The 26,824-nt window shown below is 37.2% G+C and overlaps 2 protein-coding genes and 1 pseudogene across 2 annotated transcripts; all 3 read right to left on the reverse strand.

The window, feature by feature from the left end:
* Positions 1-1,016: 1,016 nt before the first annotated feature.
* Positions 1,017-2,029, reverse strand: LOC143848906 ((S)-canadine synthase pseudogene; annotated as a pseudogene).
* A 2,391-nt stretch (positions 2,030-4,420) lies between these two features.
* FUT11 (fucosyltransferase 11) lies at positions 4,421-12,366 on the reverse strand. The gene is made up of 7 exons (XM_077357566.1): positions 11,913-12,366; positions 10,282-10,448; positions 8,623-8,864; positions 7,929-8,033; positions 7,554-7,710; positions 6,312-6,539; positions 4,421-4,847 (listed from the first exon to the last, which is right to left on the reverse strand). The coding sequence occupies exons 1-7, from the start codon at positions 12,252-12,254 to the stop codon at positions 4,592-4,594; spliced, it is 1,497 nt and encodes a 498-aa protein (XP_077213681.1). The 5' UTR covers positions 12,255-12,366; the 3' UTR covers positions 4,421-4,591.
* A 5,411-nt stretch (positions 12,367-17,777) lies between these two features.
* On the reverse strand, positions 17,778-18,787 carry LOC143848396 (sterol carrier protein 2-like). The gene is made up of 4 exons (XM_077357335.1): positions 18,540-18,787; positions 18,385-18,445; positions 18,182-18,281; positions 17,778-18,092 (listed from the first exon to the last, which is right to left on the reverse strand). Exons 1-4 carry the CDS (start codon positions 18,666-18,668, stop codon positions 18,011-18,013), a joined length of 372 nt encoding a protein of 123 aa, XP_077213450.1. The 5' UTR covers positions 18,669-18,787; the 3' UTR covers positions 17,778-18,010.
* Between the last annotated feature and the right edge of the window lie 8,037 nt (positions 18,788-26,824).

A 26,824-nucleotide genomic window follows, 5' to 3' on the forward strand; every position in this document is an offset into this window, starting at 1 on the left:
CAAGTGGTTTGATATTTATAATTGTTTTGGTGGACTGTGTTTGTGGGTTCCCAAACTATTCATATTTTGTGAGTTCCAAAGCAATTTATGGTATTTTAGTCCCCATGCTAGTTGGTGGAAGATCTTGAATGAATTTTATCTTGGAGTCTGTCATGGATAGAAACCATCTTTAGAAGGGGATTTTGAATGTTGATAAACTTATGTAATTGATAATATATCATTTTGGTGGAGCATTGCTCCCATTCTCTTCTTATCTTAGTTGTGTTCTTGTGTTCTAATTTCTTCTTCTTCCCCCTTAAGCACCCGCATTACATACCTACGAAAGCCCCTACTTAGAACCATAACAATTTCCTACCTTTTGGCAGCAGAGTTTGGTACAGGTAAGACAGACTGAGGGCTTTGAACCTTGACTACCACACAATCTTCCCAGAGTTGGACGCAGCGCCAAATTAGTCATCTGAAGCATTTGCAACAATGGTGTTTTCGAAGAACCAGCATCATCTCTGGTAACTGGCAAAGAAAGCTGTGCAATTGCTGGCTTCCCTTGGATTTTAAGCAAGGATTCAAGTTTTGACTTCCACCTCATGACATGGTCAGAGAGAGTTGTGTTTGATGAGTGAACACTGGACTATGGGTGAAGGCGCCGACACCAAGATGCAGTGAGATGCATGATGCGTTTCTGACATACGATTGGAGAAGAGGGCAAGTCATGGGTGCACGACACTATCACGTTCCTGGCCTTGTCTTCGGTTCGGGGGGTGATGAGATGGTCAGATAAGAGATTTGGATTAATTAAATTCTGTTGTGGTGTCCTCTTGTCAGAATGGAAACATGAACGTCAAATATGCATTAAAAGAAGAGGAGTTCCAGCCATGTCAAATCTTCACATTTCCTACTTGGAGCTCTACAGTACTAACAACACATTTAAAAAAAATGTTCTATCTGAGCATCCAAAACACTCCATGAAAAAGGTTGATGGTTTCAAAATAATCATATAAAATAATTCAATAACAAAGTTCAGAATTGCAGCAATGTCAATGAGCTTATCAATTGAAAACAGTTTAGTAAACATGGACAATAACACTATTATTAAACCAAGTAAAGAGTAATCAATGGTGGTGAGGAACGATGCGTGCTGCAAGAGGTGTTTTCATCCTAAGAATGAAAGTAACATCCTCAGCCAAATCAGGGAGTTGCCCTTCAATTGCATTAGACCAGTGAAAATTACAGACCAAATTGGCCAGGTTCAGTGCAACTTGCAGCTTTCCCAACTCCATTCCTGCGCAAATCCGTCTCCCTGCGCCAAAGGGAAGAAAAGATCGTTCCATTGCTCTTGCATCCGTAGTTCTGTATTCATTTTTTGAAGTATCCAAAAACCTTTCAGGCATGAATCGATAAGGTTCTTGCCATACATTCTCATCGTGAAGCACTGCATAAAGGTTCACTATAAGAGAAGTACCCTCAACCACCTTGGTTCCCATCAATTCAGTATCCTTCACCACCTTATGAGGCACTGCCAAAGGCGCAATCGCCTTTAACCTCATTGATTCCTTAACTACAGCATGTAGATATTCCATCTTACTCACCTCCTCTACGCTCACTGTCTCTCTCTGGTCTACGCTAACCTCCTTATAGAGTTTCTCTTGGGATTTTTGGTCATGTATGAGGAATGCGAGCGCCCACCCAGTTGCGTTTGAAGTGCTATCTACTGAGAGCAAAAACAATTCAAAGCAATTGAAGATAACAACTTGTTCTGGCAAGTTTTGTGAGAGGAGAAAATTCAAGTAGCAATTTGTATTCTCTGATGATTGATAGAAAGAGATGCAAGGGCGAATGAGTTCCTCAATCCTATGTTTCAATTCACTGGCCTGTTTGAGTGGATGATTGCGCCCGGGATGAAATGAGCAATGTAGAAGACATCGACCAGACGAGTGATTGTCGTGAGCCTTATGACATCTTCAACTGCTCTATCCATACCTTGGATGAAAGACTCATCACTGAAATTGGAGCCGAAACAAAGGCGACCCAATTAGGGATCAATATTTACGGGTGATTCGGATTAATAATTAGGGATACATATTACTTATCTTTTTCTCCCCTTTCCTTTTAGCCATTAACGATATTATTTCTAGCACTACTACTATAACCCTTAATAATTTTCCAAATAATCATATTTAACTTGAAATAAATGCAAATAATTTTTAGAGATATACAAAGAGATCCTATACAATGCCTTTTTATCTATTAAGTTTCTATGATTTGTTTTTTAATGGTTAAGCTGGGGTGAGGCAGACCCCGACTAGTATGTTACATAATGAAAGATGGTACAATAGCAGGAACAAGACCACTTATCCTTAGAACAATGTCTAAGGAAAAGGGTAGAACCACTAGGGTCATGATACCCTTGAATACAAACTCAAAACAAGCATGAGAAAAGAAAATACATGAGCTGGATTTGTGCACTTGAAGGGGCTTGGGAGACACGTGATCCTTAGAGCCGGACCTATACTCAGGCGAAATGACTAGATCAACGTACCTCATCACCTGCATATGCGACTCAAGTGATGTTTAAACTATTGTAAATGCTGCTACAAACTTCCAAATAAAGCTTAAAATATCTGGCAAGGGCTAATAAAAAACAGTTTAAGGAAGATAAAAGAGTTTTAATATGATTTTCCTAGATTGTCAACTTATTCAAATGGTGCTTCATGTGACACCTTAAACAACAAAACTAGATCTCAAAAGATCACCACGTTCAAAACAGCTAAAATAGAAAAGAAGACATCATGGTTTAATTACATGGGTCGGGTTTAGAAATCATGGTCTTGGGTAGTGTCGGGTTTTAAATTGGGAGAGCCGCTTGGTAGAAAGTTGGAGCTTATAATGCCTACAACAACCACTCTGATGCTTTTTAAAATACACATGAAAGAAAATGGTAAGTGGGTGATTTGAGCAGCTCTTGGATAGAAAATTTTGCTTTTAGTAATAAAATAGAAAAAGGAAATTTTCTTTCTAAGCTGGAACTTCTAACTTGGGACTTAGGGAAATAACTAATATGGGAAGTGTTTATTTAGGAAATTCCTAATCTAAAGTACTAGCAAAATAGGAAATTACATCTATAAACCTTTCATTTATGAAGTGTTTCTATAAACCATGTCAATCACAATTGGAATCAGTCGATTTGGGCCATCGATCTTGAATGGACTTAAATCTCCTAGTAACCATTGATAGCATCTTCGGCCCAATCGGCAATATGAATTGTGTCCAATGGTCTGATCATCCATATAAAACATTGAATTACCTTATCTTTGATCTGAGCAATTTCAACGGACTCGATTACAATTATAAAACATCATGCTCTTGATTTGCTGAGATGCACCAGCATCAACGACCCAGGGTGCGGCCGGGTGTAACACAACCCCTCATTTTAGTATTGACACTCCTTTCTCCATTTTACACTACTGTCGAACTCCCAAATAAATCCTAAAAAAATCTAGCAACAACAAATTAAAAAAAAAAAGTTTAATAAAGATAGGAGTACAATTATATAAGAGTGCTAATATGATTTTCCTACTGCATAATGAAACACGATCATCTTTATAACGAAATACCAACCAAACACTCACACTAACTAAACACAAGATAAATAACTTAATCCAATATGCAATGGGGTTTTCATGTAATACCTTAAACAATAAAACTAATTATCTCACTCAATTAGAATGGATGCGTATAATTTTTAGAGATATCCAAAGAGGTCCTATAGAATGTCTTTCTATATGAAGGGCCTAAGATCAGATTATGGTGATAAGCATGCAACTGGAATGACTTCTGATGGTAACTTTCCTCCTTGCCTAAGATCATACAGTAAGATCAGATCTGGCATTAACTAGTATCCATATCTCTACCCTGCAGTATCTTATCCTAAGAACAACAACACATATAGCATTCCTTTCTTGATTTTTGATTTTAGGCTACTATCAATATGCTGATACAAACTTCCAAATAAACACTGAAGAATCGGTTTTAATATGATTTTCCTACTAAACCTTGAAACTAAAGTAATACCATCCAAATACTCACTCTAAAAACTAAATAAATTAAAACTAATCACCCCATTCAATTAAAACACAAAACAGAAGAGATCATGGAAATGTATGTCCAAGAAACAGCCTCATCGACCTTCAAGAGGCGGCCATCAGACCCGTGCCATTTCTCCTCACATGAAAGCTCCTCTAAACTAGTTCAAACTGCCCAAGCTCTAACTTTAACTCCTCGCAAGAAAGCTCCATGGGCCCAACCTCAACGGCTATGCAGATGACAGAAGGACTATGTTTCATCCGACCAAAAGAATATGGAGTAAATTTCTGAATGCGATTAGAACATCCTGAGAAACTATTTTCGTATTGTACCAAAAGAATTGGTTAATTTCTCTTCTCTATTAATTCAGCGAGGAAAATCTTGATACATAAATATGAAATACATGGACAAAGGATGAGCTGAAATTATCTCACAAGGTGATGAGAATTTGGATGAGCTGAAATTATGAAGGTGGGGGTGACAGCGTGTCGGGTAACATGAGGGCTCCCTGCTAAACAAAAATGACTTCAAACTTTGCACAGGGATTTCTCTCCACATATATACCAAAATCAGCATCACTACTGAACTGAAAAGAGTACAATGCTTGTCTTTGGGTCAGATTAACAGGATATATTCTGTATACTTTCAGTTCATCCCCTCCTCTTATACTTTGTGGCCTTTCTTGCTTCCATATGGGAATATGATTCAGAGATTTAAACTTCGTGAGTACCGCCGTTTCCAATGCTTTTAATGTCAAATTGCTAGACCTGCTTACTCACCAATGTCAGGATGAAAACAATACAGTTACTTAAATCAAATATGGGTCCAAAATAACAATGCCAGGTGCTTATATCGCAAAATGTCTAACTCTGCATGTAGACAGAAATAAAATCAATAATCAAGGGTCCGACCGTATCCTTGATATGCTCAAGGTTTTGAAGAGATAAACATGAAAATAGTAATGCCAATACCAAAGTGGAGACTCAATGGTAATTAAAATTATAGAGAAGAGGAAAAGAAAATTAGAGAAATCTGGTAACCTCTGATTTAGTCTGAAGTATAGTTGTCAATTCAGTGTTCCGTTAGTTTAGATGTACTATTTCAGAAATCTTAAAATTTTAAAAAATTAAATAATTAGAAAAATAAAAAACCAAAAAATAAAAAATAAAAAAACAGAAATAGACAAATATTATAGTAAACCAACTGTTTTTTTTTTAATGGTAAAAATCAAAGTGCAAGGCCGAACGAGAAAGTCGACCCAAGAGGGGCAATACAGGAAAGATGGGATACAAATGGAGAAAAAACCTAAGGGGGACAGAAATAGTAAACCAACTGTTTGTCGCTAATTAACTATTAACACCAAATCTAAAATTAATATAATGTAAGTATCATCCAAATAAAGATGGGCTTTTTAGAGTGTTAACCTGATTTCTTTTTTTTACAAAATAGGCCCTTCAGGGCATTTAACTTTTCTAGAAAAAATGATTGAGCAATGTATTAAACCTGAATAGACAGAAAAAATGATTGAGCAATGCATTAAACCTGAACAGACAGAAATGATGAGAATAACCAGAACATAGGCCATACATTAATCCCTTTTCCTTACAGAGAGGAACGTTTAGTTCCACCAAAAACAAAATGGGATTGACAGCAATGGTCTTAAGGCTGTCATTGAGAAAATCAAATGTACCAAGTAAAACAGTAACGCCGTTCATGTGATATCTACACAAGCAATGATGTTCCTATTACTTCTCCAAAAATCAAGGGCATTTTAGTTGAGTACATTCAGAGATGAAAGTTCTATGTGATAATACAAAAAGGCCTGCTCCAATAATCATTTATACAAAACCGGTAGTTTGCCCCAATCTCCATCACACGCATGGCACATACAAAATGATTGGAACGGGTCATTTGGTAAGGCCAATTATGAAAAATCATAGGCCAAAAATCTATTCGACAGGACAACACCATCACACCATCGATCCAATCAGTAGCACATTGATTGAATAGTTAGGATTGCCTAATAGGTGTTGGCGCTGGCCCATCCATCATGGGTCCCATCAGTTTACTAATTCCAATCCCCATGCACGTGACATATGTATGGTGAAGACTAAGTAAATACCATCCATTTACCCTAACAAGAAGCATATCAATTCTTATAGAAAAACGTAAAAAAAAGCATCAACTCTAGAATCAAGATCCTTTCAGAGTAAAAGCATGAAAAAAATTACCTCAGGAAAATGGACTCCATCTCAAATCTCCCTCTTTCTCTTACAAACAAATGATACACAGTTCCTACACCTCTAGTGCAATTGCAAGGGCGTTTCTGGAACCTAATGCTCCTCTCTTCTTGCTCTCTTATCTTCGTTGCAAGATGAATGCAAAGCCGGCACGATGAGTGGACTGCTGCCATGTCCACAAGAGCTTTGAAAGAATCAGATGGACCCTCATACTTCCATCTACACAATGAAAACCCACCATTAGGGAGATTTGCTATGAAGAGCCAGAAGAAACAGGCAAATGGTTCCCAGACATAACAATAAACAACCACCATCTCTTCTTACATATCACGGGCCCCAAAATACTCTTTGACTATGGTTCATGGATTATGCCAGTCATCACCTTTTGCCCAGAATACTCTTTGACTATTGTTCAAAAGATTAACGGTTTTGAGGATGATAAGGGTGACCATTGCATGGGTTAAAGCTATTCCAAGCTTTAAATTTGTATCGGCCTTTGATCTATGGAATGGATGGATAGAGGTGTGCTTCTGTGTAGGGCCTAAGAATAAAATTGTGCAAGAGTGGGTCCCCCCCTTCGCCTAGCTTCTTGAAGCTAAACTTTGATGGATCTAGCTTTGGGAATCCCGGTCCAGCCGGCGTTGATGGTGTTTTGCCGAATGAGCTAGGGGAGGCTGATGCTACGGAGGCCAAGGTGATAGCTATTCATCAAGGTATAAAGTTGCTTGAAAGTGGCCAAATGGATAAAGTGGTGATTGAAGGGAATTCCCTTAATGTGATCCGTTGCCTTAAAGGGTTCCACCCTCATCCTTGGAGATTCGATCGATTTTTTGATGAAATGCATGATTGGATGGGTGTGTCACCTATAGTTTTTCAACCATTCGTCGTTCCGCTATTGGGGTTGCCGATGGTCTAGCTAAAGAGGATGATAAGGGTGACCTGCCAATTACTTGCTGATAGACTTAAGATCTTACTATTCAAAAGCAGCAACAACAAAAAATGGAAGGCGAAGAATATAAAGTCAAAATTTACCTTACAGAACCCAATAAATATAAGAAATGTCACTCAAGGACTCTATTGGAAGGCTGCCTCTCATTCATAATGAAGCCAATGAAACAATAATAGAAAAATTGTATCTCAACCACCTTGAAATTGCCGGCAGGAGTTCCAATCTTTCTATTGAGATGCTAGAGATATTGATCATTTACCCTACAAGAAATGATGAATGTTTACCTCAATGATTGATTATAGGCATCAGGATTTTCTGCAAGATATTTCATGGTCTTGGCAATTGAACGAACATCACTCTGTTCTTTGATATGTAATATTGAACCACTAGAAGGTGCAAAATCTTGGATATTTGGAGCACCAACAACCACGGGTATAGTGCCTGCAGGGTTTCAATATAGTAGCACAACATCAACACCAAAAAGTGAAGTTTTTGTTAGTTAAAGGCTTTTCTGCCGGACCTAAACCATATAATAAGTGACACAAAAGATCTATACCCTAGAGAAGGAACAATTATTTACAATGACCTTCTAAGACCATCTGACATCCCCAAATGATATAGAAATAAGATCATTTCTCATGACAGCACAATCGACATACCAGCAACAAGAGACTGAAAGTATTTCTCTGTAACGTAGTCCTCCTCATTGGAATTCTCAAAAGCCAAGCTGAATTTATAGTGCTTCAAAGTTTCTACTTTATCCACTGTAAAACATGAGAAGTTGAATATTCTATGCCGTAGTTAGTTAGAAAGCAAAAGCTCTTAAAACAACATATCAACATACAATGGTTGCAATAGACAGCGACAATCAAAGTTACAACAATACTCATTGGGAAATGTTATCAGCACAACTGTATTTTGATGAGGGCACTCCTCACTTTATTCAAAGTACGGTATGGCCCTCACCATAGGATGATCCAAACCGTCCATTAGATGGGCCACATCCTAAATAGGTTGTGCCCCAAAAATCATTACCATAGGTTGATCCTAACCCTCCGATCTGAATGTTAGAGGGTTAGATCAACCCTCTATAGATCAGAGGGTTAGGATCAACCTATGGAAATATTTTTTTGGGCACAACCTATTTAGGCTGTGGCCCATCTAATGGACGGTTTGGATCATCCTATGGTGCAGGCCATATTGTACTTCGAATAAAGTGAGGAGTGCCGCCCTCATCAAAATACAGTAGTGCTGATAACATTTCCCTAATCATTTCATAAATATGTACACGATACTTTTCCTTACCATAAAATGATCAGAAATGGGATGCAAAATAAAAAGCTTCATACATACCTCTACCATCTCGGTTCCGATGGCAACCACCATAAGAATCTATTTTGATATTTAGTTTTTCTAGCATATCAAGGGCCTGCAAACGGAAGTTGCGGGCCCCACAATTGGAAATAAAGGCAGCTGCAAGGGCATCCTCAGTCTTCGAACGAATTGGTGCCATAATGTCGTACTCAGCCCATGAGAAATATCCAACAGGAACGTCAGATGAGAGACTAGTTGTCATCACGACTTTGTACCCTCGCCTAAGACACGCAAAAGTGGAGAGTATCAGATTTCTATTGAACATCTGATAAAGAATGGATGGTACAAATGATAGCCAGAATTGGGACTAACTAGTCAGAAAGATGAAAATGGTTATTTAGGAAATTAATCACTGCATGTATCATACCCTTATTTTAATAATGGCGCTCCTTCTATTTTTCCATTATTTATTATTTCATTATATGCAAGATTTTCGCAACAATGTCACCCAAAAAAATGTTTGAAGTTTGAAACCCTCCTGACCTGAGAAACTATCTCGACTAATACTTTCTACTATGACTCCCAGCATTACTGCAAAAAGGCATAAAAGAGAAAAAGGATAGCATCTCTTGACACCTTAAAAGTTAAACACAAGGGAAGAAAGTCAATATAGTTAAACTAATAACCAGCAGTGGGTGGTTCCTAAATTTAAAGGCTATTTGATGGTGGTGTATTCACGCAAGCAATGTTCAACTAGGCTTGTCTTAAAGGCTGAATGGAAATGATGTTGGGTGCTTAACTGCCCAAGAAGTTAATTCTTTATATACAATATGATCCCAGCCTAGAAGGACATTTGCTTAGAGAGTCTATGAAAAGGTTTATTGATTTTTCCATCTTTAATTTTCATGCATAAATGTCACGGAAAATGTTATTAGGACTGCCTCCATCCTGTCAAAAGAACGCTTCCCGGATGATAAGATCTGTTTCTTCAAGGAATTTTTTTTTTTTTTTTTTTGACGATAAGTTTCTAAGATTTTCTGTTCCTAGAAAGCAAACCTAAAGAGTTTTATGACTTTCTAATTATCAGCCAACTGAAAAACATAACAGGTCAACAATCTTGCTAGACATGCCGCAAAAGAAATCTAAATGTTGATTTGCTAATACAATGTGCAAAGATTGGTTTCGACAATTCAATATGCAGCAACCAATGTACCGTCCACTTTATGAACTGATACATATTGGCAGCTTTTTTTAAGCAAGTGCATTTATTTTCATTATTAAAAATCTAAAAAATAAATTTTGATCGATTAATAAAACGTTGGTCCTATATCATTTAGAATTTTAAGTCAATACATTTTAAATTTTTTGCTTTATTGCTTATAAGTTTCCCTTCAATATTTTCTTTATAGTTTATATTATTTTTACAAGAGATTGTTATACCAATGATGTGACCCCTCCATGACCAAATATTAATAATTAATTAATGATTATTAAGAACAGTTCTTACAAACATCATAATTTACAACGAAAACACCAAAAGGGTAACAGCTCCAAACTATTACGGCCATCATTCCACACTAAGAAACTTCAGATAACAAGACTAAGACTCTGCAATTCAAACAAAGCTCCATAAAGTGCACCAAGAAAGACAACTCAAAAATCTCAATAAATAAAAAAACTCAAACTGTGCTTACCCACCGTCGTGCCTGAGCAAGGTTGTTCTCTGCGTAGTAGGTTGAGGCTTCCATGGACCGGAGAACACCAGCTATTACTGGGTCATGAGGTAAACCAAATTGAGCATCAGGTTTCTTATCAGGTCCAACATTATGTGTAAACTTACAAGCCACGGAACAGGAACGCCAGTCCTGGATAATAATGCATGGAAAAGATAAATAAAATTTCATACAACGAACAAGAAAGACAGACACCAAAAAGTCACTATTTCTCTGCTACAAGAAATTCAAACTAAAAAGATATTACGCATATCAATATGCAGAGATTCTCAGAAACCAAAAATAAGAAAAGCAATACTTCATTTTGGGGAATAACAGCTGAGGAGTTTTATACGGTGAACACACAGATACGCGTGTAGAGAAAAAAAAATGCAGTGGGGTCCACATATTTGGGTGATCTAAACCATTCATCTGTTAGGCCCCGGTGTAGAAACTTCCACAAATCTGAGGGTCAGGAACATCCTATGGAAAAGATTTTCGGGGATCCGCCTATCTACGTTGAGGCCTAACAAATGAATGGTTTATATCCCAATGAGAGCCATACCCCTTGTGTTTATAAAGGCAGAGGCGTTAAGCGAGGAATTCAACCCTCTTTTCAGGCAAGGTGTAAGCATTGTGGAGTGAGGCATAAGCCTTGTGAAGCTTCTAATTTTTAAAAATTAGAAAACATAAGAAATAAGAAAACAAAAAATATATAAATAATATAAAATCTAGAAAGAAAATGAACTTTATTTTCAACATTTTCAAGCATAAACCATCATTCAACTAAGAGTAAAAAATATTAACCTCAAACATTTAAAAGATAATAGATTATATAATCTAGAGTTTCATTCCATGATGGCAGCCAAGTGATGGTTAAGACAATTCATATGTCCAGTACACCATTGATTACAAAATTTAAAATGTAATATATCCACCGGTTGATCTCCAACTGCTTCCCCTGCATATTTCCATCTATCACAACCGAAATAACCTAATACACTTCAAAACAACTCAATTTAGAGAAAGTTGCAATTTAATATAAGGCATCTAGAGTACAAGCCACATTACCGGCATCTATATTCCCAATTTTTAATTCAAAACTGATTGTAATCACTCATCTTTTCCTCCTTTCAAATAAAACATCATAACAATCAAAATATGCTCTGGCAGGGATTAAGTCAGGATACTTGATGGATCTCTCTCCTCCATTTCAGGCAAAGGTTTCGTCTTTGTTACATCCTCCATGCCCTTTAAAATATGTTGAATGCCCCTAATTTCTCTACAACCAGTCATGTGATGCATTTATGGGATTTATCATTGTGTGAAAGACAAGAGAAGAAATCTTGCAAGAATCTATCAATATTTCAGTCTCCCTACAATCAGACCATGATTCATATTCTTTCAACCATAGCATTTCCAAAACCAATACCTTTCTCAATTATAAAGTCAACCCAAACTACAAAAATTCACACAAATTATGGAATTGAACAAGAGAATCAAAGATACTATACCCACCTTCTTAATCACTTACAAAAACCCAATAACAGAAACAACAACAGGTAGAAGAAACAAAAGAAATTTCAAAGGAAAAACAAAACAAAAAAATGAACAAACCTTTTCCGCGCCAGAAACCAAAACTGGGTCCTTATCAAAATCTCTAGAAAACACTACAGAGTCTTCTCTCTCCAACCAATCTTCACAATTTATCTCATCTTGACCCGATAAATCAAACCCCTCCTGTCTCCCACCCACCACTAACGATGATAAAGAATCCATAGAAGGATAATAGAAGGTGTTAGTCCACGTATGAACCAAAAAAGCGTTGTTAGCCATATCTAAACGGGTCAAGAATGCAATCTCTGCAACAACAACGAGTGCAACGAAAAAGGGCATCAGACTCGACCATTTTTTCTTCGTTGAAGACCCAACAGACCCTTCTTGGGATTTCTCTCTCATTTCTTTAAATTTTTTTGGTTCCGTTTGAATTTCACGGAGAATTTGGTTCTTTCTTAACAAATCGATAATCTATAGATTGATCTTCTCTTTCCCTTTTGCTCCTGTTGTTCAGAGTCCACGGTAAGTCTTATGCAGAGAAGCAGCCATTTTGATGAAATGACGAAACTATCCCTAATTTAGTAATTTTAATTTTCCGGGGCTTTATTATCTTAATCCGATTGGGATGATTAACCGATTGTTAGGAGCAGTTTAAGCTGTGGCTTTTATTGGAGCTTCTATCATACACGTGGCACTACAGGCATATAATCTTCTACTGATTGGAGGGTTAAGATTAGATGATTTTTAGGCCCCATTTATATTTTGGATCATTGAATAATGTTGGCCTTGTAAAAGCCTCTATGGATGGGAAAATAAATTTTTCCATGGAAAATATATTAAACGGAAAAAGAAAATTTTATGTCTACTTACTAGGTTTGTAATTTTTCGTGAAAAAATGAAAAGTTTTCAATTTTGGAAAAAATAATCTACGCAAAATGAGTTTACCAAACTATGGAAAGTGAAATCCCCTGAATCCAAACAAATGTTGTTAGTTGCACCAAAATAAGTTTACTTTCTGTGGTGGTTGACATCGAGTATATTCCTTTCTATTATTCATCATTTCATCTCAACCATTCCCAATAACCAGCTTTCGTTCCTTTGCCATTTGTTTTTCTTTCCAAGAAAAAAATTATTGGAAAACATTTTCCTTATACCTCATTTTTTGTGTTGATTGAGTGGGACCCAACAACATTTTATATCCAAGCATAGCATGGGTAGGGGCCCACCATTTACACTTGATTTGTTGGACCACCATCTCTACCCAAACAAATGCATATAGTGAGGTCCACTATTTTTCACCCCATTCTATGATTGGGTGCCATGCCTAGAATGGGTGGGATCCACCATTCTACACCTCATGTTTTGATGTGGTGGGCCCATTATCTCCACCTAAACTCAAGCATAAAGTGGGGCCCACCATCAACATGGGGTGGGGCGCACCATCTCTACTCGAACCTATGCATAGGATGAGCACCCACACATAGCATCGGCCTGGTATACAAGTAGAAGTCAATCCAAAGGAAAAGCCAAGATTAATAGATTATGGCATAATTCCAACCATTAGTGGGGTCTTCAACCATAAAAGAAACACTAAATCATCTCAAGTAGGGTTGAGCTTTTGCTTAAAAAAAATGAATAGGAGGAATCAACCTGAACCAGACCCCATTTTAAAGGTAAAAGCTCAACAAAAATTCCCAAAAATAAACCCGAGTTGCACCCCTAATCTCAAGAGACCCACGAATTACAATCAAGCACTCGAATCTCCAGATTTATTACTCACATCCTCGTGGTATAATCTAATCATCAAGATTGGGTTACCAAGAAGAGAATCGAGAGATTTAGGATGTGTTCCACCCTTGAATTAGTGTTATCCACAAAACTTCTCATCTCCGAATTAACTCCCTGATTTACAGGAGTAGATAAACCGATTACTCTAACAACCCGCAAACAACTAAAGTAGATAAACCCGTAGATTCAGTGGGGGTTCAACCCCTCCAGTTACTATTGCCTTTTCAACACGCACCACATCAGAGAGGCCCAAATAAGAATTTGATTGTTTCTGTTATTTGGGATTATGACAACCGATTGTCACCCCCCAAATTTGAGTCCAAGATAATCGGATTGGAGGGGGTGACAATCGGTTGCCACAATCTTAAACGAACAGGGACGTCCAAATAAAGGAATATAGACTTGAGATGATACACATACACCATTGTGGCACATCTGTGTTGACACACCACAAGCAATGGATGGAATTCCCACTAAATCAAGTAATCAACTATCAATGAGGAAACCACATCTGTGTTGACAACACAATGTGTGAAATTCCAACTGAATCAAGTTATCAACTATCAATGTCGAAAACCCATCTCTCTAGAACACTCAAAATGGGGGAATGAACTATCCAAGGGAATGAATCTATTACAACATGAATACTGTCCACTCAAAAAAAAACATGAATACTGTCAACACACAATCTGGTTCATATGACCACTCTGATCTGTATAATTCATAAATCTAGGGATTAGGATTTGGTTAAGTGCAATTGATAAAGCCAATACTTGACATAATGTACTTTCATTTATGTAGGAAGGCGAGTAGGATTTTGAAGAACCTGAACCGCCATTTTCCATTTGTTCAGCCATATCAATCTAGAATTGAGAGAGGAGATTACAAATGCAATGTAAACATTTACAATTTTATATCTAAAGTAACGTTTTCTAATAGATCTAATGGCATAAGAAACTATGCATATTTTCTCAAATACAACCCCTAATAAGGAGTTAAGGACTACAACAAACCAGCCTCCTAATAAACCTTTTATGATGGAAGGTTCACAGATAATTTTAACTTCCATTCAACTACTCTATTTTTCAGATAATGACAGAATCTTTTAATATCAAAAAATAAAGTTTTTCAAGATAAGGATTCAACTCAGAATGAACCGAAAGGCATAGGCAGGTCAATTTGGACGAACTTTTCATTTACTTGGTCTGGTTGAGCAGTCAATGTAAAACCTCTAAATTGTTCAACAAAGAACAAATATAAAAAGTGTGGGAATATATGTACATACGAAAAAAAATTAAATTTAGCTGGTCCTAACAGGTTAACAAGTACATATCTAACTTCTCAGACAATTCCATGTTATGGACAAGGGGACAAGGAAGGAAGCAAGTGACCAGGAGCCTATTATCACCTTTTAAAAGCCCACCAAAAGTCTATTAAGAAATTTCAACCTCCACTACTAGACGGCCTATCAAGTATTTGAAAAAATAGCAATGTCCTCTAAAAAGGCCCTTGCCTCTTACCTCTGCTCGTTAAAGTTCTTGGTAAAGAACAATAGAACAACAATCACAAGTTTTGGACTTCAATTCAACCCAAGACAAAACCATCACATACCTCAATAAATGACAATGAGGGTAAGATATGGTGTTGCCTCAAAGAGTAAATAGGATAGATGACAAAAGGTAAAACTCCTCGCATAAACATCAAATTCATAATTAATAAAGAAATCCCCAAAAAAGTGTCTTACATCATACAAATAGATTCTTTTCACCAGCAAAATGCCTTCCTAGACATTTTCTACACACGTTCTAACATTAAAACACTTCTAAGATATCATAAACAAGGTAGAATTCTTTCAAAATAAAAATAGACTTTCCAAATAAAATAAACCCGAATCTCCTCTATGAATATTATTTACTATCATAAACTATTTCTAATTATAAACTGGCCTTAATTCAATCTTCTAAGTCCAACCTAAAGGTTCTCAATTCAAAAATGAAACTCTAGCAGCTTCAAATAGCCCCACCATATTCCAAAAAAACGAACTTTTAAAAATCCAATAAAAAATTTCAGAAATACAACTAAAACTCACCAAAATTCATAGAAGTTTCTTTCTTTTAACATTATTATTCGTTCTCCTACTCTCCTAGTTGAATAGTTCAACTCTGTCAAATTGGCAACCCTACCAAATTGTCTTCTAGTTCAAAATGAACATATTGTCAAAACCATTTTCAACCAAATGAGGTATGTGGAGTAGATACCCATACCCTTCTTCACAAATCCTCTACATGCATACTCAAAAAATCCTTGTCCAAGTACCATCCAAGGAATCATCTTCTTGATATAGATTTGTACGATCAATATGAATAACACGTTCAAAATCATTTCCTAGAGAAATTCATTCTAAAACTTTTATTCATTCTAAAGAATTCATTTAGCCGACCCCAACTAGTTTGGGACAAAGGCTTTGTTGAGTTGCGTTGAGTTGAGCTCCAAAGTATTGAATGTAACCTGCAAAATCAATGATATATGTGACTCCACCATCAAAGGTATAGTCTTCATCCCTTCCATCAATTCATCAGTTTTGTCATAAGAAACTGGCTCGTCGAAATTTTCTTACAGATCCTAATGTTCATCTTAATATTCAACGAAAACAGATGCCCCATAAAATCCCATAGATCCTAATGTTCAATTCGACCTATTGAGTTTGATTCACCAAATTGAACCCCACTTCCACCTCTCAGTTAGTTTAGGGCCTGACTTCCTCCCAAGGCATAATTCCATTTGATTGGTGGGATTCTCTAAAGGATTGTCAACCTCTGTCAATGTGGTCAGGCCAATCTTTGTTGTAAAAGCTAAATCTTGTGCATAACTTATCCATCTACCTAGTCGAAGTATATACTCATCTCATCATAACATAAACCATCTAAAAAGGTTGATTGACATTTCCTTAGCCTCAAAAATTTCCACAATCATGTTTCTCAGTCATGTTGTTAAATACAGGTCTATCTCATTCAACTTATTCTGATAAGTGCAGCAGAAATAGATTAGCAATCACAAGTAGCAAACAAAGCAAAACCAAACACAAACCTCAATAAATGACAAAGAAAGCAAGATATGGTACTTCCTCAAAGAGAGAGTAAAACTTCTTGCAGAAAATTCAAACTTGTAATTACTTCAGAACTCCTCAAAAAAGAGAGTCTTACATCATATAAATAGACTATTTTCATCTCTCTAATGACGTTTCACTCCACTCTCAACTCTAGGCAGTTGTTCCAAGCTTATATTTAGAAGCTATATCTAAATGCTAAGAAAATAAGAGAAATGTCGGTTTTACTTGCCCTAGGAGAAATACTCTGTTACAAAACATCAAAGAGGATTTCCAAAATTATCTTGGCAAATATTACCAAATCCTCAATATCTACTCCTCCAAACTCTGCGAACTCCAACACTCAATTGTTGCCTTACACAGCTCCAAAATGCCAAAAAAGAAATTAATCAAAAAAATGCCAAAAAGAATCTCGAGGAATTCCACGTTTTGCACCTACAAAGGAACAAAGCTAATTTATCCCGACACTAGGCTGTGACTGATGGATGGTGAGCCAATGAAACAAAATCACACAATTCTAAGAGATGTGGCAACTTACCCATGCTTATTTAAAACCGAGAAAAACACGATATAGAGGGCGGCTTCTCTTGTGCCATCCATCCAATAAAGGCATAAATAAAGCACACAAGGTAACATTATAAATCACAAATAAAGCACTTAGTAAGGCAAACTGCAAGTCACACATATTTGGCCTTGGAGTATTGACTAAATCTCCATGGTAATTTCAGTGAAACAAAAAGGAAACAACAAAAACGAAAATTTTAATCGTTTCCTTAAACAAAACGAAATGTGGCAACTTACCCATGCATATATAAAACCAAGAAACACGATTTAGAGGGCGGCCTCTTTTGTGACATCCATGGAATAAATGCATAAATAAAGCACACAAGGTAACATAATATTTCACATATAAAGCACTTAGTAAGGTAAACTGCAAGTCGCACATACTTGTCCTTGGCGTGTCGACTAAATCACCATGGCAACAATGAAACCCAAATAAAAATTTCCATAATTTACTTAAACAAAGCAAATGGCCCAGACTAAGATTTCTTATTTCCTTTTGAGCAATAAAGAACTGATCCATGCTATGATCAAATTACATATAGAAGACATGGGCATCTATAACCCACACAAGAAGAGGACATGGGTACTCAAACTCCAAACTACTTTAAGAATTTGAGATACAAATGTAGATTTTTTTTTTTTAACCTAAGATTAGTTCAACATCAATTTAATATCAATGGGCCCTCACAATATAGATTGCTCACAGCTTTGAAGGCTTAGGGAAAATGTCAGGGGTGAATTTCTGCGCCGCACTCAAGCTACCCTTAATCTTCATCGCTCCCCTGCATCCATATTATAAAAAAAACAAAAAAAAGCAATCCAAATTCATTGAAAACCCTAAAACCATTAAACAGAAAGGCAAACTATATACCTCATGAAAGCGATTTGTGGGTTCATCTTTCCCGTGGCAACAGCAAGAAAATCAGTATCCTTAAAAGAAAATGTGACATCGGGCTTCCCATCGTACGGCCCTAAATTCCAAAATCAACGGTAAGAAAATCAAGAAAAATTGTAAAACCCTAATACAGTATAAATAATTCTATCATAATTTTACTTTGGTGATGATGCCCTAACCTTTGGAAAGCTCTCCTTTCTTAAGGTCGACTACGTAAATCTCCTCATCGATTCCAATTTTCTTTAAAAAAAAAAAAAAAAAAAAAAAACAAGAAGAAGAGAATTAGGGTTAGGGTTTTGAGGGCTGAAAACAAAAAGGAGAAAAAATAATATACCTTGGGAGAGATGTTGAACTGATAAACGAGGCCGATCTTTTTTATGAGTTCTTTTCCGGCATCGGAGGAGAGATGGAGCTTCATCTGCTCCAGTAGAGCGGCGGATTTTAGCGGACTGGAGCCTGCCATTTTCTAAGATGCGCGTGGGGGTTTTTTTTTTTTTTCCCGGATTCAAGACGGTGGAAGAAAAACAATCAAAGAAGCGATTTTTTTTTTTTCTTTCGTTTCTGAAAGTCTGATATAAGGAATTGTTTCAAAAGGTTGGTCGTCACGCAAACCAACAAAATCTGGTAGTTTTTGGTTAACATCATTATTTTGGAGAGGCCTCCTCCCTGAGCCACACCTTTTAGTTTTATCAATACAGTAGTGGGGTGGTCTGGGAAGAAAAGTGGGAGAATATATCACTTCCAATTGTTAGCTCTTAAATGCTGGAGTTATGTATTTCTTATCGAAGCAGCAACGGATGAATAAATAGTGGGCCCCTATCATTAATTAATTATGATCCAACTGTTACCTAACTGTGTGATCATGAGCTTTAATGAACGGATAGAAAGGTGTCCTCTAGACACAAAGTTCGATGTAAAAAATCTCATTGTCTCTGCTTGGATGATAACAGTCAGATAGTCATCCTTGGAACCGGATGGCTACCGGTAGTTTTGACAGTGGTGTTTCAAAATGCGGATGCAGGACAAAACACGGCCAAAGCAAATCCTAATCAACTCGGCACGATGTGATCAAATGCTTGGTTGATGCGGCTAAGTGCTCTGTTGATTTAGTCATAACCATGGTTTCAAATTTCGGTCCCAATTTTGGCCTTGGCTGAAACCGAAGTTTCGGCTGAAATCTAATAATAGAAAAAGGGCGATGATGTTTTCACTCCCTGTAGGAGTGATGCGTCCCCTTTTAACTTGATTTGACGTCGAAAAGCGCAAAAGGGGGCGCATAATCCTATGGTGGATGAAAAAATCATCTCCCAAGAAAAAAATTATTTATTACATCCAAAATATCGGATGTAATTTGGTGAACCTGAAATTTAAACCGAATTTTTGAATTTTGTAAAATTTCAGTTTTGGTTTCAATCGAAAACTATCAAAATTTAAAGCCATGATCATAACTCAGAAGAGGTAAAAGAAGTCTTGATTAACTCTGCAGTTCTAAGTCATAAGCTTAAGATTTTTAAAATTGCGACAAAATTATGATAAAACCCGAAGAGCTTGTGGTAAAATTAGGAGAACTTGCTGCATCAATACTAAACGAACCCAAAATTAAATTGAGTTGGGTTTTCCCAACGCTAACACTACTCATTCCGAGGAAATGCCAAGACAACCCAAGCCAAAATCAGCCTGAGCCCATCACGTTCAACTTGATCCCCTCCCTAGTTGCACCCCTAGTTGTTGGCAGCCCATGGATAGATATCCTTGATGGCTATCCACGCAATTTGGTACGAGATATAATTGTTGGGTATATGATATAACCCATGTATGTTCTAATATAAGCCCAAAAAGATAATGGACTGGTGTAGTGGGCCTACATGGGCTAGAGTCCATTAACCAGTCACTAACCCTAGTGTATCTCTATATATAAGGGCTGGGGGCAACAAACTTGGTATTCCAAATTAGATACCTTGGGTGTAATGCTTCAAGCAACATCTTGCTTGACCTAATTACTCTAACAATCTTGAAGCATTACATAATTTTCTATCGGTTTTTTAGCCTGGATTTTTACTCCTGAAAGGATCGATTTGGGCGTGTCTCTCTCGGGTCTCTCTTGTGTGTTTTGTTCTGTTCCCCAACAAGTCTTCACAGAGACACGAGTCACATGAATCCTTTCACATAATTATTTTTTTTTTCGTTGTGAGAGGTCTGCTTTTGTTGGGAAGAGGAACGAACTCTAAAAGCTATCGTATGCCTCTATCTCTTGTGTTGTTGTTTTTGGGTTCTCAAAACACAGAAACAAACAAGGGTTTCAAAAAAAAAAGGACGTTGCTCTCTCTCTCTCTCTCTCTCTCTCTCTCGTCTGCCTCCTCCAATTGATTAGAAGAGAAAGAAAATCAGAGATGGAATTTCATCCTTCTGGTACACGATCACCGGCTTGCTCACTTGATCTTCTTCTGTCATTGCTATAGAGAGACACCGGACCTGTAAAAAAAAAAAGAAATCATTGTTTGTTCCACCGAGTATTCCATCAAGGACGTCTGCATCCTTCACCAAAACCGATCCTGCTTATTGATTGGTGGAAACGATTTTCCTAAAGACAATATACAATTTGTTGGAACTTGTGGCTGAGATTGATCTTGGTCTTACCATGTTGATGGGCTTCGATTGATTCAATCTTAGCACTTTCTCTGATTCGATGCTTTCTTCCCCCACAAGTAAACCCACAGACCCTATCCCTCTCTTGCTCTAAAAACCGACCTTGTCTTCACTAGGCAAGGATTTGTTTGCTGTCGGTTCTTGGATTTATCTCGACTCAGAGTTGGGCATGGGTGGTTAATTTTGGTCGTTGGACCATCATCAAAATTTAATATATTTTGTGAGGATGTCTGGCATTCTCTCTATATTCTGTGATTACAAATTTAGAGCATTGAAAGAGAAAAAAAAACAGATTTGAGACAATACACCATCTTGCAGACACTCTTCCCCTTGCCGAATCTGTTGGGGTGTTGGGTGCTGACATCAAGCCGTTTGGAGCTTACTTCCTTTGGGGCTGAATATTGGCTGTTTCACTAGTTCTTTTGGGGGTGAATATTGGTGGTCGTCTGGTGCCAAATCAATTCGTTTGGCTGCATGTTGGTGGTCATGTGGAGCCGAATTCCTTGGGGCTGAATATTCTACGGAATAATTTGGTGGCGGAATCTTTGGACCCAAACTTCTCTCGGCTTTCTTGACTTTGGTTCTTGGATTTGATCCTGAGTCTCCCAAATCAGGTGCACACTTTCTATTTTTGCTTTCTCTAAACTCTACAATTGGGAAGAATGCCATCCCAATTGAGATGGTCAAACTTCAATCCTTTGGTGGATCTGAGTTTACTTTATGGCAGCGAGGTGGATCTGAGTTTACTTCATGGCAGCGAAAGACTCAATTATATGAATTGTTTTTACACCGTTTTAAGTACCTTTGCTAACTCGACTGAAGATGTTGATGAATCTCAATGGCATTCTTTTAAAACTGAAGTGTATAGGAAAAATGTGCAAGTGGGACTGGATGATCTCATACGATTCATTCGAATCGAATATGAGAATCGAGCCAGGAATAACTTGGAGATGGTTAGACAACAACAGTCTGCTGCTAACGCGATCACAAATCCCAAGAAATTTTCATGATAATCCAAGTTACCTCAAAGTGACAATCCTAAGTCGGAGGCCAAAAAGACAATCTTTCAGAAAAAGAAGGGCAAGTGCCCCAACTGTGGAAAATGTGATCACTTTGCGGCAGATTGTAGGCTACCTAACAAGTCTAAATCTGACATACCACAGAATGAAGCTCATATGATGGTGGGTAAGACTGAGCCTAAGAGTTTTGTTGCTACGTTGGGCAACGGTAAGGCCAATACTTCTTCAGATTGGTGGTTCGATACAGGAGCCATTTGTCATGTTTGCAACTCCAAGAAACTACTAGTTGATGTTGTTACCGCGAAAGAGACCATTACAGTGGCCAGTGGAGCAGAGGTAGAGGTGACTCACGCTGGTACTGCAAACTTGGTCATTTTTTCAGGACAAATACTAACTTTGAAAATTGTTAAAGTAATTATTGCTCTTCAAAAGAATTTAATTTCTATTAGTCTTTTAGACTATGCTGGCATATGTACTTCATTTATGTGTGGTAGAGTAACTTTGATTGTTAACTTATACTATTTTGATTGTGCATATTTGATAGATGATATGTTTGATTTGAGTGTAGATAATGAGACTGTTAGTTAGGATAGTTCATCGCTAATTGCTCCTAAGTTGTTACACAACTGATTGGGACATGTGCACTCTCAGAAAATGGTCTAACTTACTAATACTCATAACATATCATTATATATGTCAATTACATTTGACAAGTGTGAGAGTTAGGAGTGATAGAGAAGGAGAAGAGACACATTGACAGGGTTCAATGAATTTTGTGCTTCTCAGGGCGTAATCATTAAAACTACTGCTCCTCTCTCGCCTCAATCAATTGGCATAAATGAGTGTAAGAACATGACGTTAACTTAAGTGTTAAACTCCATGTTAATGTCAGCTGGCATGCCTAGTTGCATTTGGGAAGAGGCAGCTTTGGCTGCAAATCACATCCTAAATCTCTATATGCTCCTTCATGTGATAGAGTACCCACGAATTTGGTGAGAACTTTGTGACCTACCAATTGGAGAATGATCCATCATCATATCAGGACGTGATGAGATCTAGGGACTCTATATTGTGGGCATAAGTCATTCATGATGAAATGAGTTCTCTGTGAGAAAATCTAACTTGGTAGCTAGTCGATTTGCCAAAAGGGGCTAAGACTATGGGCTGTAAGTAGATATTTATATGTGATTATACAAAGTTTATTATGGTCTTAATCAAGCACATAAATTGTGACATCAGAAATTTGACATAGTAGTAAAGAGCTTTGGGTTTCTGACAAATTACTCGGATAAATGCCATTACTATCGTTTTGTGTCGAATAAGGTCATGATTATTTACTTGTATGTAAATGTTGATTCTTATTTCCAATCTCTGTGTGTGATGAGTAATGTGAAACTACCCTTGGGTAAAGACTTCGACATGCAAAGACCTGGGTGTTGTTAACATCATTCTTGGTATAAAAGTAAGTTTTTGAAAGGCAAGGAATCACCCTTGGCCTAGCCCATTATATGAAAAATTTCTTTCATTTTGAGGATGCAGTGAGTGCAAACCGATTGAGACACCATTTTAATTATACTAAGAAACTGATCTCTAAGGAAGAGACAGTGTGAGTCAGTTAGATTATTCTAAAATGATTGGTAGTCTCATGTATGATTTGTGTTGTACTAGGCCAGACATAACCTTCATAGTTGGCATGTTGTGTCGTTTTACTAGCAATCCTTGCCATGAGTATAGAGATGCCCTTATGAGGCTGATGAGATACCTTTCGTGTACTCAAGATTATGCTCAAAACTATGGTAGCCATTTACTTATCGTGGAAGAATATTTTGATGAATCATGAGGATCAGAATCAGGGGACAACAAATTTACTGCTGTTGTGTGGAAGTCGAATTGGAACTTTATGCTCTAGCTTCAGTTGCAAATGAAAGCAGAGGAGATAAAGATTTTGATTATGGTTATGGACATTCCACTGATGCAGTTAAGGATTAGTTCCTTAAGTGTGTTATGTGATAATCAAGCTACAATTACGATTGTGAAGAACTCACTCTTTAATGATAAGAGGAGACATCTTAGGCTGAAACATGCGATACTGAATTATCTCATTGAACACGGGATTATCACTTTGATTGATGTGAGATCGAAGGCTAATATGGCCGATGCTCTCGCCAGGAGACTGAACAAAGATCGAATATTCAAAACTGTGGGGGAGATGGGGTTAAAGTCTGTATAGACAAGACTTAACCTACATTCATGTTATTTTGAATTTTTGAATCTCCCTTTTGGCCAAGATAGGCACTTGATATGTTTTGATGATGTTTATAGTTGTTGTGTGTCATTCCACATTTGATGACATGTCCTTTTTGAGAAATGTTGTCTATTCTAAACTTGATGATACAACTTAACTCAAATATGGATAAGATGACTGTAACATTCCAAAAAGAAACATGAAATGGTTCTTTGCAAAAGAAACTATATTGTCATGTTCTTTATTGAAACTTGACAATTATAAATGATTATTTGCAAAAGAAGCTGTTTAGGTCTTGTTCTTTATTTAAACTTGACAATGATGCTTATGGTGAGAGTGATACTGATACTTTTTCACTCATTTTGGAATTGTACTAAGTTCTTCTTCAGGTAGAACTAGATACTTTCGTGAATTATGGAATTGTACTAAGTTCTTCTTCAGGTAGAACTAGATACTTTAGTGTTTTACACAAATGATTGGATTCATTTTCATGAAATCCATATTTGGTAATTCTGGTAATTCACAGGGATTGGCAAAAAAGGAGGAGCTTGTCTTGATTTGGACTTTGATGAGGATGACTTACTTAGTGAGTAAATCTTCTAAAGTCATAAAGACTATGTTTTCATTTCAGTATGTATCGAGTTCACTTTTTTGTGGAACTTTATTTTGGATCTCGATGAGAATCATACCCCATGAATGAATTCCTCTAAGATCAGTCGGGTTCACTTATATGTGAAACTACCTTTTGGTTGAGTTTAAATTGTATCTGAAACTCTTGGTTAATCATAAAAGTATTCGTGTTTTCAGTTGGATTGCACATCTTTTTTGATATGGTGCTATGGATGATTCAATATTTGTTTGGGCATCACATTATCTATCTATTGGATTGCGCTATATGTAGAACATAGGAGGAGATTGTTGGGTATATGATATAACTCATGTATGTTCTAATATAAGCCCAATAAGATAATGGACCGGTGTAGTGGGCTTACATGGGCTAGAGTTCATTAACCAGTCATTAACCCTAGTGTATCTCTATATACGGGCTGGGGGCAACAAACTTGGTATTCCAAATTAGATACCTTGGGTGTAATGCTTCAAGCAACCTCTTGCTTGACCTAATTACTCTAGCAATAATATCGTGTTATGTTATTTTGGTAATGATACTCTCACCCTACTAAAATAATTTGTTATTGATAGCAATGCATGTGCTGGAAGTGACTTCATTGTAATAAAATGAAGCAGAAGCACACTTTGTCATGGTGCTTCCTATATCTTTGATTGATTTAAATTGTCCATTTTAGGTGGCTTGCTTTGGATCTAATGGCCCAAAATCATGACAACCATATCACCCAATGGTTGCAACCATGCTTATATAATATAATCTAAGGAAAAAACACTTCCAAGATGGGATCCCTTTTTGGTGAAAAAAACAGTAAATGAAAATGGTAAGATTACCCTCATCCAAGTGTCGAATTTTCGTACAAACGCCATCACTAGTAATGCAGTTACAAGCGTTCAGATTAACAACAAAAAACAAACATTATTGGATGTTAAGATTTCATTATTCGTATGATTTTGGGACATCTATCAAACATAGGACCCCTGGAGCATAGCTGCTAGGGCTGCACAAAAAACTGGCCAAACCGATAAACCTAACCAAACCGGGCCTTTTGGTTTGGTTCAGTCACGGTTAAGACTTTTACCGAACCGATCCGGGGATTGGTTCAGTTGACGATTTTTGAGTTTTAATCTGAAAATGAACCGAACCGAACTAAACCAATGGGAAACTGTAGACACCCCATTTTGGCCACCTCTTGTAGACGCCCATTTTTGCCCCCCCCCCCCCCCCCCCAACTCAAAATTGCACCTCCTTTCTTTTGTCTTCTTATTAGAAGGCATTTTTACCATTTTGGGTAGTCTAGGGGTAATTTTGTCATTGTAGTCACCCTAAGGGTATCAACCCTAGATATAAATGCAACATAAATGCCTTATTTGAGGGATAAACCGTGAACCGAACCGAACCGAACTGGTCAAAATCGGTTCGGTTATATGCCCCATTGGTTCGGTTACGGTTTGAATTTTCTCCAAACCGATGGGACTGGTTCGGTTAAAAAAACCTCCCTAAACCTCACCGGACCGAACCGTGTGCAGCCCTAATAGCCGCCACAACTCATTGTAGTCACCCTAAGGGTATCAACCCTAGATATAAATGCAACATAAATGCCTTATTTGAGGGATAAACCGTGAACCGAACCGAACCGAACTGGTCAAAATCGGTTCGGTTATATGCCCCATTGGTTCGGTTACGGTTTGAATTTTCTCCAAACCGATGGGATTGGTTCGGTTAAAAAAACCTCCCTAAACCTCACCGGACCGAACCGTGTGCAGCCCTAATAGCCGCCACAACTCATTGAATTACAATGCTTGCATGCCCAATTTTTTTTTGGGGACTTTACATCTTTTAACAACTAAATAGAGAAGTGTAAAATAAAGAAAGAAGCATGGTTACTAAAAAGAAGAGACGGGATATTATTTTGCCATGGTAAGTCATTTGAGGATCTTAATATATTCGATTAATGGTCGATGGTGTGATCACTATACTGTACAACGACATATAACCATCTCCCATCCAAAAACGAACAAATTGTGAAATGCCAGAAAGGCTGTCCTTGTGTTTTAGCTTTCTCCCTTCTTTTTTTTCTTCTT

Source organism: Tasmannia lanceolata, unplaced genomic scaffold (genome assembly GCF_043159265.1).
Source record: "Tasmannia lanceolata isolate RefF3 unplaced genomic scaffold, GAP_Taslan_0.1 ptg000016l, whole genome shotgun sequence".
NCBI classification, from domain to species: domain Eukaryota; kingdom Viridiplantae; phylum Streptophyta; class Magnoliopsida; order Canellales; family Winteraceae; genus Tasmannia; species Tasmannia lanceolata.